The 17,691-nt window shown below is 43.3% G+C and overlaps 1 protein-coding gene across 3 annotated transcripts in view; it reads right to left on the reverse strand.

The window, feature by feature from the left end:
• Positions 1-318: 318 nt before the first annotated feature.
• The window catches only part of GLIS3 (GLIS family zinc finger 3), a 446,896-nt gene continuing 429,523 nt past the window's right edge, over positions 319-17,691 (reverse strand). For all 3 annotated transcript variants that reach the window (XM_005604984.4, XM_001491923.6, XM_070248275.1), the window contains 2 exons: positions 5,562-5,744; positions 319-4,699 (listed from right to left, as the gene is read on the reverse strand). In XM_005604984.4, coding sequence (XP_005605041.1) covers positions 4,563-4,699; positions 5,562-5,744 — 320 coding nt within the window. In that variant the 3' untranslated portion in view covers positions 319-4,562. The remainder of the gene's footprint in view (positions 4,700-5,561; positions 5,745-17,691) is intronic.

The following is a 17,691-nucleotide window of genomic DNA, read 5'->3' on the forward strand; positions in this document are numbered from 1 at the left end:
GGGTGGACAGGATGGGAAATCAGGGAAATGGCAACTGCCCCTCTCTCCTTTGGGAAATCAGAGGATTTCAAAGGTCAGGATATCAGCTCACGGGAAGCCGATGCTTGTGTCTTTCTCTGCAGGGCTTTAGGAAAACAGGGCAGAAAACGCCCACTCCTCCCACGGCCAGCCTGCTGAAACCCCATCACTTGGAGGACCCAGCACCAGAGGCATTTCTGAAGCATGATGTAGCACTACATTGAGAAGGCACAAATAAACCCCAAACCCGAGCACACATTTATCCAGTTTGTGAAGCGGATTAATAGAATAACCAATAAAACATGTATAAAAGCTTTAATTAAATCTGATGAAATAAAACTTCATGTTTTATTTATGGACACTCCCAACATGTAAAGGATTCAGGGACACATTCATTTTTACTGCCATTTCGTCCTCATATCTATAATTAAATCCAGGCTGCAGCTCTGGCCCAAAGCAATGCGGCATTTTAAAGCTGGCCTTGGACACGCCCTCCCCCACCCCCATCTGCTTTTAATTATAATTACCATCCCAATATGAAGGAGGCTGATGGTAAAACAACACAAAATAATAAAACAAACAAACGAAAAATGGTTGTTGCCATTGTGTTTTAAAACGACATGCTGAAGGAGGATTTCGGGCAAGTGGACGTATCCTCTATTTCCAGTTTTATTCTGTACCAAGTGCACAATCCCTTCATTTTACTTTTGACATAAAAAAAGGACTTCATGAAACAAGACAAAATAACTTATGATTATATGAAACATAACTGTGACAAATCACAAAACTATACATATTAATAGAAAAAAAGTGTACCTAATTCTTTAAAAGATTTATGACAATAAGCACCAGATGTGCCCCTAGAGTAAAATCGGCCCCATATCCAGTATGATATATGCAGTTCATTTCTCTACGTGAGTGTATATAACTATGTACAAGAGTCTGTGTGATTTATGGGAAACAGATTTCCACTTTTTCCCCCCAAAGTGCTTTATGTCAGCAACATTACACAGGATGCTCTGCTGTCTGTACAAAATAAATCTCTTCTTTTTTACACTCGCCATTTCTCCAATGAGTGTCTTTTTTTCTTGCTTTATCTTTTGCACACACACACAAAAAAAATGTAACCGCAGAAATTCCACACCACCAACAGAAAGTGCCATTAAAAAATGCTGCTATAAAATGACATGGTCAAAACAGTCAAATAAAATACCAGATTATTAAATTGGACATTTACAATCACTATTCCTTATACTTCAAGGCAACTGGAACGCCAAGGTTCTTGGATGGAGGGGGTGAACATGGACCGCTGTTCTGATGCACGAATGTGCTGGCCTTCTGGTAATCTGAGAACAACAGAACCAACACTCTGTTTTATCAGTGGAAACTGTGCCGAGATCCACTGAAGACCTTTTGCCCATTTTAGAATCACCTATGTAATTTGAGGGAGATACAGGTAAAGGGAGACACCCCTCAGGACTAGTGAATATTTAAACAGTATTTAACAGCTGATCACAGAGGCTAAATTACAACTGACATTTTGATGCAGTCCCTTTAGGGAATTAAGAATGCAGCAAATGAAATGTCTCTAGGCATACTGATTTTTTTTTAATGTAATAGGATAATTGGCTTTGGGCTGTGTGTATATTCACAAACACCAGTTTTTTAAAAAAGGGGAATGAGAATCGCTGTTTAGATGTTTATGAAAATGGTTACATCTCAAGACTAAAAAGGCCAGGAAATGGGAGGGAATGAATTTTGAAGTTTCCACTTTTACTGCTACAAACAATGACGAAAGCAAATATAAATCTTCTGCAATGTGAAAGCAGGCTATGGACACATTGTAAGGTCAGGTGAGATTCTGGAAGCTAAGGACAGTGTGTGTATCTAGAAGGAACCTGAAAGTGTCACGTCCTGAGGCCCTAAGCTCAAGCTTGCAGCCATGGGGAAACACTAAGGGGTATGTGAGGGGCGCTGGGCCTGGCAGGCTGTGCTGGGCCCTGCTTCCTGCTTGTTCCCTCTGCTAATGTGAAGGCCCCCCAGGGGCCGGCCCGAATTCCTGCTGAGGAAGGAGCCCCTGCGGGTACTGCTGCCGCCTGGCCCCTCTGGTTCCCTCCAGCCACAATGAGGCAAGAGAGGAGCAGGGCCACAGTGAGGCCACAAGTAGACCAGAGACTGACGCTCGGAGTATCTCCTCCAGCCAAAGAGGGAGACAACAGCCTTGGTTTCCGAGGTTCAGCTTCTGGTTCTGTCCTCCTTCCCCTCTTCCACTTTAAATTATATAAAGCCATAAGGCAGGGCTGACGACATCAGCTGCAATAACAACCTTGCCTTTTGATCTTTTTCTTCCTCATCACGCAAATGAACTATTGTAAAGGCTTCCTTGTAAAGGCTTCGGTATTTAAGAATGGACAGATTGTCTCTCTAAAGATACCAGAGCTTTCCTTTCTTTCCAGAGTGTGACAAAGGACACACAAAGGATGCCAGTGTTAGCATGCATGTGTCCTTGTTTAGGCCAAGTGACACGACCCACAAAGTCTGCAAGAAAAGGAGGGACTTTACATGAGAGCTCATCTGGAAAGACATCCTGACATGCATCCTTTCGGAAAGCAGAGCACATCTCTGTCAAGTGAATAACTTCTGCAGACTTGGACGTCTACGTGATAGCTTTTCTCAGATCAGAGCCCTCTAGTTAGAGAAAAGAGACTGACTGAGTGCGCTGTAAAAGTGGCCGCCATGCTTGGTTCTTTATTCACCTTATTCTACTGCATGTTGGAATGAAGTCCAGAACCAGGCAGGACACTACTGACTGTGCAGCCAGACTGGAAGGACCCATCTGTCAGGATACAAACTGTCACTGGATCCCAAGCCTGACATCAACTTGTTTAATTGTCTCATTGAAGATTGTAATTATCTCAGTCTGACAAATAGCATTGTTTCATTTTTGCTCAGAAAACATTTTTAAAGAGAGAGAAAAGAAACTGTGAAATGTGACAGTACTGGAATGTCAGATTTTACCAGGTGTCTTTGGGGTTTCGCTCATTTTTCTAGTTTATGCCATAGGACTTGGGATCTTTTCAATAGTTTTGTAAAGGTGTCACAGAAAATGGCTTCCTCTTCAGGCTTGATGTCAAATGGCCAAGTGCTCTGTGAAAATTTCAGGCCCTGAAATCAGAGTTTCAGAAAAAAGGTTGCCTTCTTCTGCCCACCTTTCCAGAACTGTTCCCTCTACCTGTCTGAGGCTGGACTTTCCCAAGAGACGATGGTCAGGCAATGGTGGGTGGAGGGCACGTCTGAACCACAGTCAAGAAGAAGGTGAGAACAATCAAAAAGAGGGAGAGGAGAAGTACAGGGGACAGAGAGACAGACAGACAGATGAGTAGATAGCCTAATGGAGGTGAGCAGAGGCTGTGAAAAATAACTGGACATCGGGCATCTCTAGTTCGGTTTTCTGAGAGAACCAGGAACACCACTCAGTGGGCCCCTGTTCTCATATCTTCTAGCACATCTCTGGGCTGAGCACCTAGAGCGGAGGCAAGGGGTGAATAATCAAGTGACCTTTTCCTTTGAACAAGGTCTTCGAGGTGGAGTCGCCGAACAGTCAACCCATGAGGGTTCCTGCTACAGGACTGGGAAGCGGGGTGTGCCCCCATTTCCCTCAGGTAGCCGTTGCTAAATGCAAAACTAACATTCCAAGGGTGCTGACAGGTGCTGCGAGGGGGCCATGCAGAGCTATAGCTGTGGCAAAATGTATGTAGTTGGGATGATTAAAATAATTATTTCCATCCAAAGAACAGACCTCTAAATATTTTTTCCTTTTAGAGTAGGTGTCAATAACAAGTCTTTAAAATGAAAGAACTAAGATAGGTTGCTGGAATATAAAATAAGTTGTAGTGCTTTTCAAGGACTGTGCTTGACAGAACCTTAGCTTGTTTTTGGAGAAACACTGAGAAGTGACTGGTTAGCACGGGGGCATCTGAGAGGAGTGAGGCAGCAGCTCACTGGAATGCCAAGCCGGTGCCGGAAACACGGGACTCGGCTGAGAGCAGAGCCCACGCTGTGCTTTGGATGTGGACTTCCCTTGCTGCGCATGGCTCTGCACGGCCAGCAGTGAGGACAGCTGGGCGAGGCAGCTCACTGTGCTTCTGGCAATCTGGGTAAGTCCTTCCTATTTGGAGTTTTCAGCAAGGGTCATCCTCAAACTACATTTTCACATGCACATCATTTCATCGGTGTCCTTTGAGGGCTGACAGTCAGGAAGTAACAGGTATCCGGTAGAGTGAGACTCTAAATTCCCTTTGAAAAGACAGTCCTGCTGGTCACCTGGTCCAGCAAACCCAGAGAGAAAAAGGAGCAATGGCAAACCCTCCAGCAAAGCCCAGCTCTGACCCACTGTCCTGCCTTCCAAAGACACATCTGTGACTCTGCAGGTTCCGCTGATCTGGTTGACATCCCTTTTCACGCAGTCTACGCAGAGAGTATGAAAACAAAAGGCGGTGAGCAACAAACAGGTTTGCCAGTGGTAGTGGGGGCCAGGGGAGCTTTTAGCCTTCGGTATAGACAGAAGAGAGCTGGCTAGGACAGCGGTCCACAGCGCTGATCTGCAAGAACGTGGCGTCTTCAGGCCCGCTGCGAAGAGACTCCCCAAAAAGGCTGGAGGAACCTGAAGGCAAATCGTACACTGGAAGAGAAAGGACACAGGGAGTCATTACCTCCTGCCGAGCCACACCCACCACGTGCGCTGCAAATGCAGACTGGGGGATACAGAGGCAACCGCCCTGGGCCAGGCCCTTCAGTGAGTCTCTGGGCCTCAGAAACCTGAGTAGGTGAGGATGCTGACTTGCAGACAGATGTCTAAAATATGACTCAGCACAAAATATGGGCTGAGCAGAAGTAAAAGTAAAGCGTTCTAGGGAAGGATGAGGGTGGCCTCAAAAAGAGGGTGATGTTAAAGTTGAGTCATAAAAATGTATGAGATTCTCACAGATGAAGAGGTGAAGAAAGAACATTCTAGAAGGAGAAAACAGCTCCCTGACAGAGAGAGAGGGGCATGTGGGGACAAGCATGCTGGCAAAGCTCAAGAGCAGAGCATGCAGGGAGACGTGTGAGGGCAGGTCTGGAGAGTTGGATCAGGCCTAACTCAGGGGGGCTTCGAATGCCACGCTGAGGCAAGTAGACTTTATTCCCTCGGCAACCGGAAACTCTTTAAAGTACTTGAATATGAAAGCAGGTCATTTCATCCTTCATTTTTGGGAAGGCAATGCTCATGGTAGCACGGAGAGCAGCACGGTAAAGATAAGGAGTTGACTCAGGGAGACTTGGAAGGCTATTGTGATAGCCTGGGGAGACACTATGGCACCTGAATTACGGTGACACAAATGGGGCTGGAGAGGAAGACGAAGGTGAGAGACATTTCAGGGGTAGATTCAACAGGATTTGATGTGGTCATGTGCTGCGTCAAGTCTAGTCAGCGTCAGTCACAGGAAAACCCCAGTCTTACCTGCTAATCTGCCCGCGTTTCTAAGTCACAGACACCAACCCACCTGTAATGCCCGAGTGAGTTGAGAAGGCTCTGTGAAAAACATCAAAGCCAGCCTGGCCCATGGACGTGGGGACCAGGCAGTCCTCGAAGGAAGGCACCACACTGCAGGAGGTGCTGGGCGGCACGGTTCTCTGGGAGTCAGGGTAATGCGGAGGGCAGAATGTCTGCAGCTGCCCATAAAATCCTGAAACACAAGCATGGCATTGAGCTACTGCAGGGCACAGGTGCCAAAGATCATTCCAACCCAGCTAGACCCTCACTCAGTCTGTCTTCATATGACATCACGCTGCTGACTGTAAAAGCCCACCTGTAAAACCTGAACAAGCATTTGGAATGCACCATTAGAGTAGAAACTCTTCTACCTTCAGGGGCTTTCGAAGCTTGTCGGCGTATGACATTTTTATTCCTGCTCTAATACCTGAAGCTGAAAGCCTTCTTATTTTTGCTAGACTCTCCAAAGAGTCCTGGATACTGAAGGCCTGACCTTCAGAGGACATTCTTACCCCATGCCCTCCCACCAGGTTTTGAATGCATCTTCCTTAACTTCCTTTATCCTATATGCTATTCTGCTTTTCACAATTGGTAAAAACCTGAAGCATGCTCTAAACAAGGCCCACCTTTAAAAAAGAAATGCAACATAGATCTCTCCATCCATCTGTCCTTCTATAAATTCATACACATTCATATCTTCCTCATTATGTTGAATAGGTACATAGTATCCCGTAGCACTACAATTTACTTAAATACTATTATGGTTGACCTTTGCAGTAAATGAGGAAATATTTCTTAATATTTGAAAATAATCATCAACATTTTGCTAATCTTGTTTCACTTATCTCTTTCAATGTTTTTCTCACTTGGAGTTTTCCTTGTGGTCCTATGTGGTCCTTTTCTGTGATCCTCCACACCTTCCATGATACCTTACCTTTTCCTTCTTCCTCTTTGCCTCATGATAAATTTAAGTCAAAGGATTATTTCCTTGGAGTATAACATGCTTTGAAAAATGTAGTAATGAAATCTTCATTCAATAGTTTATTGAAGGGAGAACTGCAAACTCTCCATTTTACTGTATCTGTTTCCTCAACAGTAAAACGTGAATGTCATTCTCTATTTCACCAGGCTATTGTGAAGATTAAGCAAGTCACTGGATAAGGAAGTCCACGTATAATATTTTAAAGTGCTTTATAAATGTCAGTTATAATTGATATCACGACTCTGTTTCTGGTGGAAAAAACAAGGAATTTGTAGAGGAAGTGTCCCAGGGTTCCTTCTACAAACATTAAATGATGGAGAACACAGACTAATTCATGGACTTTGGGTCCCTAATCCTGTATACCTACCTCCACTACAACTTCCTCTTCTTCTTACATGAACCACCTACCAGCAGGTAGGGAGGAGCTATTTGGGTTCTTTCCAGCTCTCCCTAAGTACAACCAGGGTGCACTGACACATCCAGCCTACTAAGCTCAGACCCCTTCTCATTCCTGCTGAGTACTTTCAAGGTAGCCTGTGTAATTGCTCAGATTACTCTTGGCTGGAGGCCTGCTCTACGTTTGCTAGGAATATCACCAATGAATGTGTGCTAAACCGCTCATAAAGACACAGGTCAGACTCTAGGAGCTTATGACCAAGACACAGGGATTGGTGCACATCTATGCTCAGGGCACATTCAGTAGAAAACAAAATAATAATATACTTTATAAGCAGACAGCAGTATACTTTACATGGAGTCAGAAAAATCCACATAACATTTGGGGGAAGATTGAATGCATGTTAGCAGTATAGACTACAAAAATACCTAAGGAAATTCCATGTCAAGGCAGGAGAAGAAAGAATGGAAAACTATTGACTCTTCTGTTTTTGACCCCCAAAGACTTCTGCAGGATCTCAATAGACTGACTGGCAAAAGACCCATGGAGACCACTCAAATACTCATATAACTGATCAATCAGTATGGACAAACTGTCAGTCCTATAGCCATCAAAGGAATAAAAATCACAACAATGACAAAATACCATATTCTACCTATCACATTAGCAAAGATTTCTAAAAATCATTCTCGGCGCCGGAGTGGGACTGGTGAAGAAGGCACTTCTGTGCAGTGCTGCAGACATTGCTAAAGAGTACAGGCCTCTCGGAGAACAACCGGACAACCTGCATCTGGAACCCCAAAAGTGTTCACACTCTCAGACATGGGAATTTTACTTGTAAGAATGTATCCTAAAAGTATATTCTGAAGAAGAGAAGAAATTCGGCACAGAGATAGTCACCACAGTGCTTAGTTGTCATAATAGAAAACTGAAGAACCAAAACAGCCAACCATAAGAGAATGGGTGAGCAAATAGCGGTACATTTACACAACGGGAACATTAAGTAGCCAAACTGAATATGGAGATTAGGCTCAGTTATGTGGAAATCTAGGTATAGGATAGACTGCAAGGCAACATATGTCTAGTCGTCTTTGGGCATTTTTTTTTTTTTTTGCTTTATGTTTTTGTGAATTTTAATAGTGGTGAAGAGCAAGTACTCTGGAGCCAGACTTCCTGGGTTCAAATCCTAGCTCAACTACTTACCAGCTGTGCAGTCTTGGTGAATTAGCCTCTCAGTCTTCGTTTTCTAATTTGTAAACATGGGGTTAGTAAGTAGTACCTACACCTCACTGAGTTATTATGGAGATTAAATGAGTTGCTAGCTACATATTGTATAATATAATCTGATAATACAATTAAATATATAATTACTATTCATATAATATATATTTTAATAATATAATTTATATAATACATATGTGTTTGCTAAATAAGGAAAATAAAAAAGTAAAATTATTGCACAATAATGTGGTTCTCAAAAATAAAATAATGTTTATTAAGGTTTATTAACCTTTCAAAAAGGCAACAAGTAAGTCCTTCAACAATAACCAAATGTAAGAATGGACACAGAAGTGGGCATGTGACTCACTCCCAGTTCCCAGGTGGCATCCTCTGGAACATTCTTGGCCCTCTGGGGACCTGAGCTGTATACCTCTTGCCCATGTTACCTCCTAGATCCTGCACTAACTGACGCACATCCTGACTTTTTCACTCACCCCAGGATGGGCTCAAGATAGCAACAAGTTTTGAGTGGTGTGAAGGACCTGGGATGTCAGCTTCATGGTTTGGGAGGTTCCTTGGACTGATCTTGACTTTGGTTCCCACTGTCCAGGCACATGCAATCAGGACATTCCCAACAGGAGGGTTTGAACCATGATGGTTGGTTTATTAGGATGTAATGTCTCCTCACTGAGCAAAATAGACAATATTTGCTATTTATATCCCTATGCTGGCTGTGCTTAAATTTGTCACCCATAAATTCCCTGAGAGCATTCCTCAGTGTAATATTAGCCTTCCAAAAAGAGAAGACATTTTTCACTAAACTCCCACAACTCCTGAAATAGGGATATTAATCATTCAGGTATGTCAGGAACAGGGATAGAGACTTTCACTGGTCTTTGTGAAAACTAACTCATTCTCTCTTTCCTATCTTCTGCTATGCTTCTAAGAGAGAACAGAAATGTCACATGGCTTCAATCTACATTTGTCTTGTGATGCGTAAGACTATAAAGGTCTGTGATGCGGTGAAATACACTCAGTGAAGTTGAATATTAAGCCCAGCATTCTGGGCTCCATCTCCCAGTCTCCCCTGTCCATCTGGATCTGAATGAGAGGGCAGAGTGGACTGTAATTCCTGCCTGTGGGTGTCTTGGCTGACACCAGAAACAGTCGAAACCAGAATGGCCCTGCAAGCATGTTTTATCACTCTCACAGCCAACTCAGGGAAAGAAAATCCTCTTTATTAAATCCCTCCCTGCAAAAGCCAGTTACTAGAGATGCCAAATACACTGGTGTGGATGACTGTGGTCGCTCAAATCAAAGAGCTTTACCATGTCCTCTTCCCAGCGCTATTTCTATAAAACTAACAGAATTTTTAAAAATTCCATTAGGGTCTTACCACACACACAAACCCAGAGAAAGCCGAACTCATTTTCTGATGAATGGCTCCTGTATTCCAGCTGTTGGATTTCATGTAGTAAATTTGGAAGGAACACTACCTCTCGGACCCAAAGCAAAATGAGGCAAGATGTTAACACATTTCGTGGGCATAAAACCTAAGAGTGATGGCAAGGTCAGCCAATCTGTCAGTCAGCCAGTCAATGATAGTTATCAAGCCCTGGTCAACGTGCTGTTGGAACGACCAAAGAAATACAAGATAATACTTTGTCCTTGAGGATTGATAACGCAGTTGGTGTGACCACACATACATTCATAATAGCATAAGAACACACACACAAATTTATGTTGGCAATAAATGCTAGTTGTCACATTTGGTTATAAAATCATCCCTTCTCCATTTTAGAAGCTATTTTACCTCCAAGAATGGAGGGAGTGGGGGGTGGGGAGGAATTCTCAGATAAACTGATTCTACCCAAGTTACCGCTCCTGACGGTTAAGGAGAATCATGCCTCCTCTCCTCAGTTTTGGGAAGGTTTTTTCCCTTCTAAAAACAAATTTGCTTTTCTGATTATAAAAAATATTTGAATTAATTATACCAGCTAGAAAATGTGGAATAGTACAAACAAAGAAAGGAAAAATTATCTTTATTTTCACAATTCAGATATCGTCAGATAAATACACACAAAACTGGAATGTTATATACATTGTTCTTTATCCTGTTTTCTCCCTTATATTAGCTATGAGCTTCACATATCGCTAAAATTCATTCTTAAAAAACGCTCCTCTTACTTTGTCACACGGGGTCACTGGTGTCTCTGTGATGATAGGTTAGATCAGGAGTTCAAGGTCACTCTTGCTGTTAGGGATGATAAGGCAGCCCCGTGAAGCTGGGTGTGGTTTCCTTCCAAAAGAGGAAGGGGAGTGGAGGAAGTTAGAGGAGAAGGGAATTGTGTGACTAAATGTGATAATGGAAGGCTATTCTCTAGGGCAGAAGAATCCAATAGAGCTTTCTGTGATGAAGGACCCGATCTGCATCTCACTGTCCAATACAGTAGCTGCATGTGGCTACTGAGCACTTGAGACGTGGCTAGTGTGACAGAGGAACTGACTTTTAAGTTTTATTTAATTTTAACTAATTCAAATTTAAATAGCCACATGGTTCATGGCTACTGTACTGGACAGCGCAGCCCTTGGGCAATCTGCATTTCCAGGTTTAACAGATTTTGTTTCAGGAATGTTTCTGATTAAATTCCTGAAGGAAAAGCACAAGACTGACCAAGAGTTTAAATAAAAGCCAGATAATGATTCTTAGACTCCTGGCCTTCAAGATAGGAAGGATATTACACTCCTTATTACATTTATCTTTTCTTACAAATTTACTACTCCAGTCTTTGTGGAAGGAGCCAGAGTGTAAATACATCAATAAGTAAATAATAGTCACAACTCTCAAGAGGGCTGGTGGACATTTTTTTAAGCTAAACTTCCAGGGCATTTCAGCTCTTTTGAGAAACCACTTTCCCTTCTGGAAGTAGGAGAAGCAAAAGGCAATGTGTCACCCATTTTCCTTCCTGCAGACCGCAGGCCTACTCACCGGGTCCACTGAGAGCGGCAACAACACAGGCGGGCCTCCAGTTCCCCACCACAGCATGGTGGAGTGAAGTTCAACACGGAGGCTCTACCCAAGTGCTTACCCATACGGACGGAGAGCAGTACCATCACCCCACACCTCGTCAAGGTGCTATGTCAGGAGCTGTGTGCTCAGTGGGTTTGTTTATGTAGCAGATGGTTCTGCAAAACAAAATTCTTGTTCTCTTTTACGGTGAGGCTGGGAACCATCACCAAAGTCTGGGCACCAGCAAAAAGGCTGGAGGGACAATCAGAATTGAGACTGACCCTTTCCTGAGGTGGCTCTGCCCAGACCATGATGACAACTTAACAGATGCAGACAGCCCACTTGCGGGGCCCCTCCTAGGTATCAGGAAGGTTCCCCGGAACTGCTTCCCCAACCAGAGTGTGGCCTGCACAGGGTTGGCAGGATCCTCTGTGAGGCTCCTGGAAAACAATGCTGAGAGCAATCGCTTCCCAAGACCCCTTGCTACATTCAGATGGGAGAATCCTTCACATCCTGTGAGATGGGAACATATTTCAGAATCCAGGGCAAGCACTGTTGGTTTCAGCTACTGCCCAAATCTCAGGAGTCATCTGTCCCCTTGACCTTCCAGAAGCAGCACTGACTAATGTGTTTGCCTGCCTTTGCTCTCATACTTTTGTAAAATGGGGGTGCTCACAGTATCTGCTTCATAAGGTAACTGCAAAGATTAAAGAGGATTAAAAGAGATGATCCAAGTCAAGCGCTGAGCACGTGCCTGGCGCATAGTTAGCACTCTACGAGTGTTACTTTTCCCTTTTCTTTCTCTATTCTTCTAATAGCACAGCATTTCAACTTTTATGTGTTCATTCACTCAACAACCTTTTACTAAACACTTACTCAAGTGCTGGAGGCACACTGAATCAAACACACTCCATGCCTTCTTGGAGTTCACGTTTTAGTGAGAAAGAAAGAAAACATACCAATGAGAAATCAAGTCATATAATTTCACACTATAATTGACAATAGAAAGGAAATTTTCTTTCAAAGATATACAGAGATGCAACTGTTTTCTCCAGAATGTACTCAAAGTAGGAGGAGAAAGAAGCAACAAATAAGAAAGAAGTGTGGCTGGGCTCATGACCTTTTAAACGGAGCACTGGCTGTGGGTCCCTTTGTCTGGCCCTGTCTTGTGATGGCAGGTACCATCAGGAGGCCATGCCCCAGCTCTGCTGAGGACCGGGCCTGGCAGAGTGTTTTTTCCGCCAGTGGTGTGACCAGTCCATGCCCGAGTAGGAGGATAAGCACATATGAGTGGCAGAGGCAGTGCTGGCAGGGCCTCAGCTTTTTAGTGGTACAGTTGTTTGCTAGCCAAGTGGAAGGAAGGATGTCTATTTATGAGCTTTATGACTCTCATTATTTTTCTGCAGAAACTACAATTTTGTGGGTTACTTTAGGAAGCGTAGAGTTTTTGGGCTCAGTCATATGACTGCTGCATGTGCAGAGGCATGGATGAGCCAAAGTGATGAATGGGAGGGCTCAGCTCAGAGAGCTCCAGGCTCAGGGACACAGAAGGAAGATCCATGATTCTCCTCCCTTTGGCTCCCCTAATTTCTCCTTCTCTAACACTCTCATGGCTCTTTGTGCATTTCCTCCTACTCTCTGAGCTGCCCCCTTGAATACCTTCTGTAATCCATGACACAAGCCAATGAGAAGAAAAGAGGCAAACATAGGTTAAGTCTCTGGTATAATCTTTGGTGTCACATCTTCTCAGCCTGATTTTATGCACATCAATTTTGCTCAGAGAAAGGCCAGGGAATCATCCACTTACTACTCACATGCTACCTTAGTATTAGAAAACTTTTAAGATTCCTTTGTAGGTAGTCACTGGACATTCCTGTGTTTCTTTTTATTTTTGGTGAGGAAGGTTGGCCCTGAGCTAACACCCATTGCCAATCTTCCTCTTTTTGCTTGAGGAAGATTGTCCCTGAGCTAACATCTGTGTCAATCATACTCTATTCTGTATGTGGAACGCTGCCACAACATGGCTTGATGCGCAGTGTGTAGGTCTGCACCTGGGATCTGAATACACAAACCCTGAGCCGCCAAAGCAGAGTGCATGAAATTCACTACCACGCCACTGGGCCAGCCCCCAGACATTCCTGTATTATAAGCAGGTGATTCAAACAAATGTTCCCATTTTATAGACAGAGATAGAAGCAGAGGAGCTGTTGCATCTCTTGCCTTTATAACCAATGTTTCATTTACTTGGTACCATGCAAATAACAGAAAAGTGGAAAATTCATACAATCATTTTAATATTTCTAACCATTCAGATATTTGAATTATTCATGGATGTAGCCTTTATCTTAAAACAAACAGGCAGCAGAACTAAACCAGTTGTCATACAATCTCCTTCCAAGTCTAGAGCTTTCTCATTTCCAGTCCCCTTACTTTGGAATTGTCGTAGAACATTTTGGTTGGTGTTATACTAGCCACTCAAGAGAATTCTGACAGAAGGAAAAAAAGGAACTAATATTTATTTGCTCCAAGACAGGCATTGTCCTAGGTGTTTTACACAGAAAATCATCCTTAAAACAACTTTTGAGTTAAGTAGTATTGTCCCCAGTTTATAGACAAAGAAAGAGAAAAGTGAAAATAACTTACCCAAATCCTCATAGCTACCAAGTTTCAGAACTAGGACTCAAACTCTGGTCTGTATGGTGACATAGTTCATACAGACTACAGGGCATAAGCTCATGGACCAAATTCACTTAAACAAAATCTTGCCATTTTTGTTGAGATCCCTTGCTGCCAGATCATAGGCAAAGTACTCAGACTGGATCAACATTTCATAAAGTACAAACATTTTCATTAGGGAAAAGAGCATTAAATTAATTAATAAAATTGATGAAATCACCTAATCACTGAAAAATTCTAAAAACCCTCAAGAATAGAAACAGACATTTCAGAAATTTCTTTTGGCCAATTTTCTGATTTTATCACTATTTTATTTCCATCCATTGCATGAACAACTTGGATCTGGGTTTGAAAACTGGATAACCCATTAACCAACTGTGTGTCTTTGGATAAATTGTTTTCCTTCTTGAGCCTCATTTTATTTCAAAATAATACCTATTTTATAGGGTTGAGGAAAACATTATATATGAGTGTTTATAAAAGCATCTAGTACATTCTCTGACATGTAGTAGGCCCTCAGTAAACAGCAGTAATTACTATTACCATGACATAAACTTAGAAGTATAGATTCTATATAACACACAAGCAATTCTTAAGCAATTTTTCTCTCATAATCTACCACCCTTAAGTATAAAATGATACTGCTCTTAAAAGTGAAATCTCCACAATTTGGTTGTCGTTTTTTGCCTTGACTCCTGGTCTTGGTCATCGACATCATACAGGTCTTCATCTAGCTAGAACTCTACTAAGCTTCCTCCTTGGGAGTGACGGAGAAACTGCCTCTTCATTTTAATACGGAGTCTATAAATGGGGACGCTGCAGGAACAGCTCACAGACTGTGTTAGGAAGACAGATTTTTCTTCGGGCTGAGAACTGAACCAGCTTGCAAAGCACTCGAGCTATTTACGACTGACATTTAAGCAACTACTGTACTAAGAAAGAGGGAAATAATGGAAATAATAACCCTTAAAATTCCACTTAGGCACATTCTGATTGAAGGAACCCCATGACAGTCGTTCAAAAGCCAACCGCTGGAGTAACCTCCTGGTCCCCTTGCCCTCGGTCAGATGGGTTGCAGCATGGGGGCTTTTAGTTAGAAAGTCCACCTGGTTCCAAGAGGAGGGACTATTTTCATCTATAGCTTCTGCCGCCAGCTCGCAGGCCACAGTGAGATGCTCTCTGAACACTCGGGATGCTCTCCTCTGCTTGAGCCCCTCACAGCACCCCACCTGGTCTGAGCAAGCTACCAACAGCATTTATGACTGAGCCACAGTCTTGCCCGTGGAGTTGTGATTCATTTCCAGGGGTAGAGTAGGGGAAGAGGGAGACGGTTTGCTACTGATGTCTGCAAAGGTTGGAATAAGGGGATGGGAGTGGGCAGAGCATGTTGCTGAAAGGGACAAAAAGGAAATGGGAAAAAGCAGAGCGAGAAGGAAGGTGTGTGTAAAACACTCTCCGTTAAAAGATGTAATCAATTTTCATTTAAATATCTTCAACCCACCCAAAACCCTAACGTGTGGTGGCCTATGGCTTCCAAATTCTCAAAATGATAAGCTGCCAAAGTAAACTAATTGCAATGTGTCTCAGTAATTGCCATGTGTGGGTATATACAGTTATAGTAAAACGGTTCAGTAAATCTTGACGGTGATAATGCACATTTGGAAATTACATAAAATAGAGACTCTCAAAACCAGAAGACTTGAGGAGTCTGAGATAGGTTTGAAAGCCAGCTTTGCCATTTTCTGGCTGTGTGGCCTTAAAGAAACCATAGCTTCTCTGAGCCTATGACTCCCTATTTGTAAAAGGGGCATAATCATACTCATGTGGCAGCATAATCCTCACAGTAGGAAGAGAAACGAATGAAAGGGATTCACTGCTCAGTTGCCCATGAGTTGCCACCCACATGCCATCACCTGCCTGGGACTGAAAAATCCTGGATACATGTAAGGCCCAGAATGAAGGGTCAAGGATTTGGACATTCTGGGTCTGATGGCCTTGCGAAGTGAACACCTTAACCACTGGTCAAGGTTGGTAAGAATGACTTGGGGATCTCTGTGAGATGGGGCCACTCTGTTGCTGGTATAGTCCCCCTACTGGGTGGCTGCAAGGATCAAATGAAATCATAAGTGTGAAAATATTTTGCAAATAGTAAAACCCACTGAAAATCTAGCCCTGACTGTCTCATTGTAAGCCTGGTGTTACTAATCACCCTACCTTCTCTGAGTACACAGGTAAATCTGCCCATAGTTGTGTCAAACTCTGCTCCACAGAGCTCACGAGCGACTCTTTGGCTCAGGATTACTTGAGCCTAAAGCAGAAGAAGGGAAGCATGTCAAAGACCGAAGATTTAATTCTATCTGCCCTTGTCCTTCCAAGCAAGCTTTGCTGTAAGAAAAGTCTGGCAGTTAAGAGGATTCCAGACAGAGGTCAGAAGGGACGTTAAAGAGAAGTGCCGTAGCCCCCACTGAGGTCCGTGAGAGCCTGTCCTGGCTCTCTATAGCTTTTAGGTTGCGCTGAGTTTACAAGACTTCCCCAGGAGGTAAAGGGAGAAGCAAGCTGGAGAATATTTATTTCCTTAGCCACTGGCCAGTTGCTTCCTTTGGATTACCTCTGACTGGGGGACGGTGGTGAGGGGGCACTGAGTCCTACACTAAAGGCCAGTGATTCTTACGGTGGATGCCACGGCATCAGCTCCACGCCACCTCTGCGGCAGACGTGGTGAATCAGAACGTCTGGGTGAAGGGCCTGGAAATCTTCGTGTTTAATCAGGTATTTCTTACGTTAAAGAATGAGAGGTTCTAAGATCTTTAGATGATTTTTTAATCTTCTGAAAGTTTTCCAAATGAAATACCAGTAGGAAAAAAAAGAACAACTCTGATTTCATTTGAAACAGGGGAGGAGAGCTCTTCCAATGGGCATCTCTTCCCCCTGGCTGGGACCCAGCCCTTTCTGCTGGACTCTGGGGGTTATTGGGAATAAAGGGATGAGGACAGTCCTAACGTGAATTTGGATTACACTCTCAGCAGATATGGATCAAGATGACCTCCCTCCCCACCCCAGTGCCCTTCTCTTACATGTCAGTTCTTGGTCAAGGTGAAATCATGGTACCTCATTTGAGTGACTCAGAAGTCTTGGTCTTTCTGTTGGCCCCATACTGATCTTGTGGCCTAGACTTCTGTTGTCCATCTATAATCAAACTCCCACATTATATCCGCTCCACTAACTAGGTGACTTCTTGCTTCTCTGAATCCAAGTCTGTGATTATACAATTTTCCAGCACTCTAATCTCTCTAAGAGTAGGCCCCATCTCACACTTGCACCAATGGCTTGATTCTTTCTCCTGCTGAACCTCTTGTCTCACAGCTAAGTCCCTATTACATACTTGAGGCCTCCCCAAAATCTACTGTCTAGAATATTATGTTGAGATGAAATCTGGGCTTGAAGTAAAAAAGTACAGAAATCTATGTAAGTGGGTTTGAGATAGCAGAGTGGATGTTGCATTTGTGACACCTGAAGAATGTCACTGGATCCTAGGATTCCTGTCACCTCCTTCCATCTGGCCGCCAGGAAACTTTCCTTTTTATCTTGTCAGACCTTGTGGACGTTGACTACTAGTCTGGATAACCCAATTTATAACCTGCAGTCTCTGCTCCGCCCTTCCAGCTAGACAGACAGATTTCCACCCACTGGTGTGTCTAGTCTATAGGGTCTTTTCTTTCCTGCTTAATCTCATTCCACTCTACACCAAACTCTTGATTTTTAAGTATGTATTAGGCATCTCAAAATGTGCCAAGTGCTACAGGGAATAAATAGATGACATGATTCTCTGTCTACACACGGACAGTGAGGAATAG

The sequence above is a fragment of the Equus caballus genome, chromosome 23 (genome assembly GCF_041296265.1).
Source record: "Equus caballus isolate H_3958 breed thoroughbred chromosome 23, TB-T2T, whole genome shotgun sequence".
Classification (NCBI taxonomy): domain Eukaryota; kingdom Metazoa; phylum Chordata; class Mammalia; order Perissodactyla; family Equidae; genus Equus; species Equus caballus.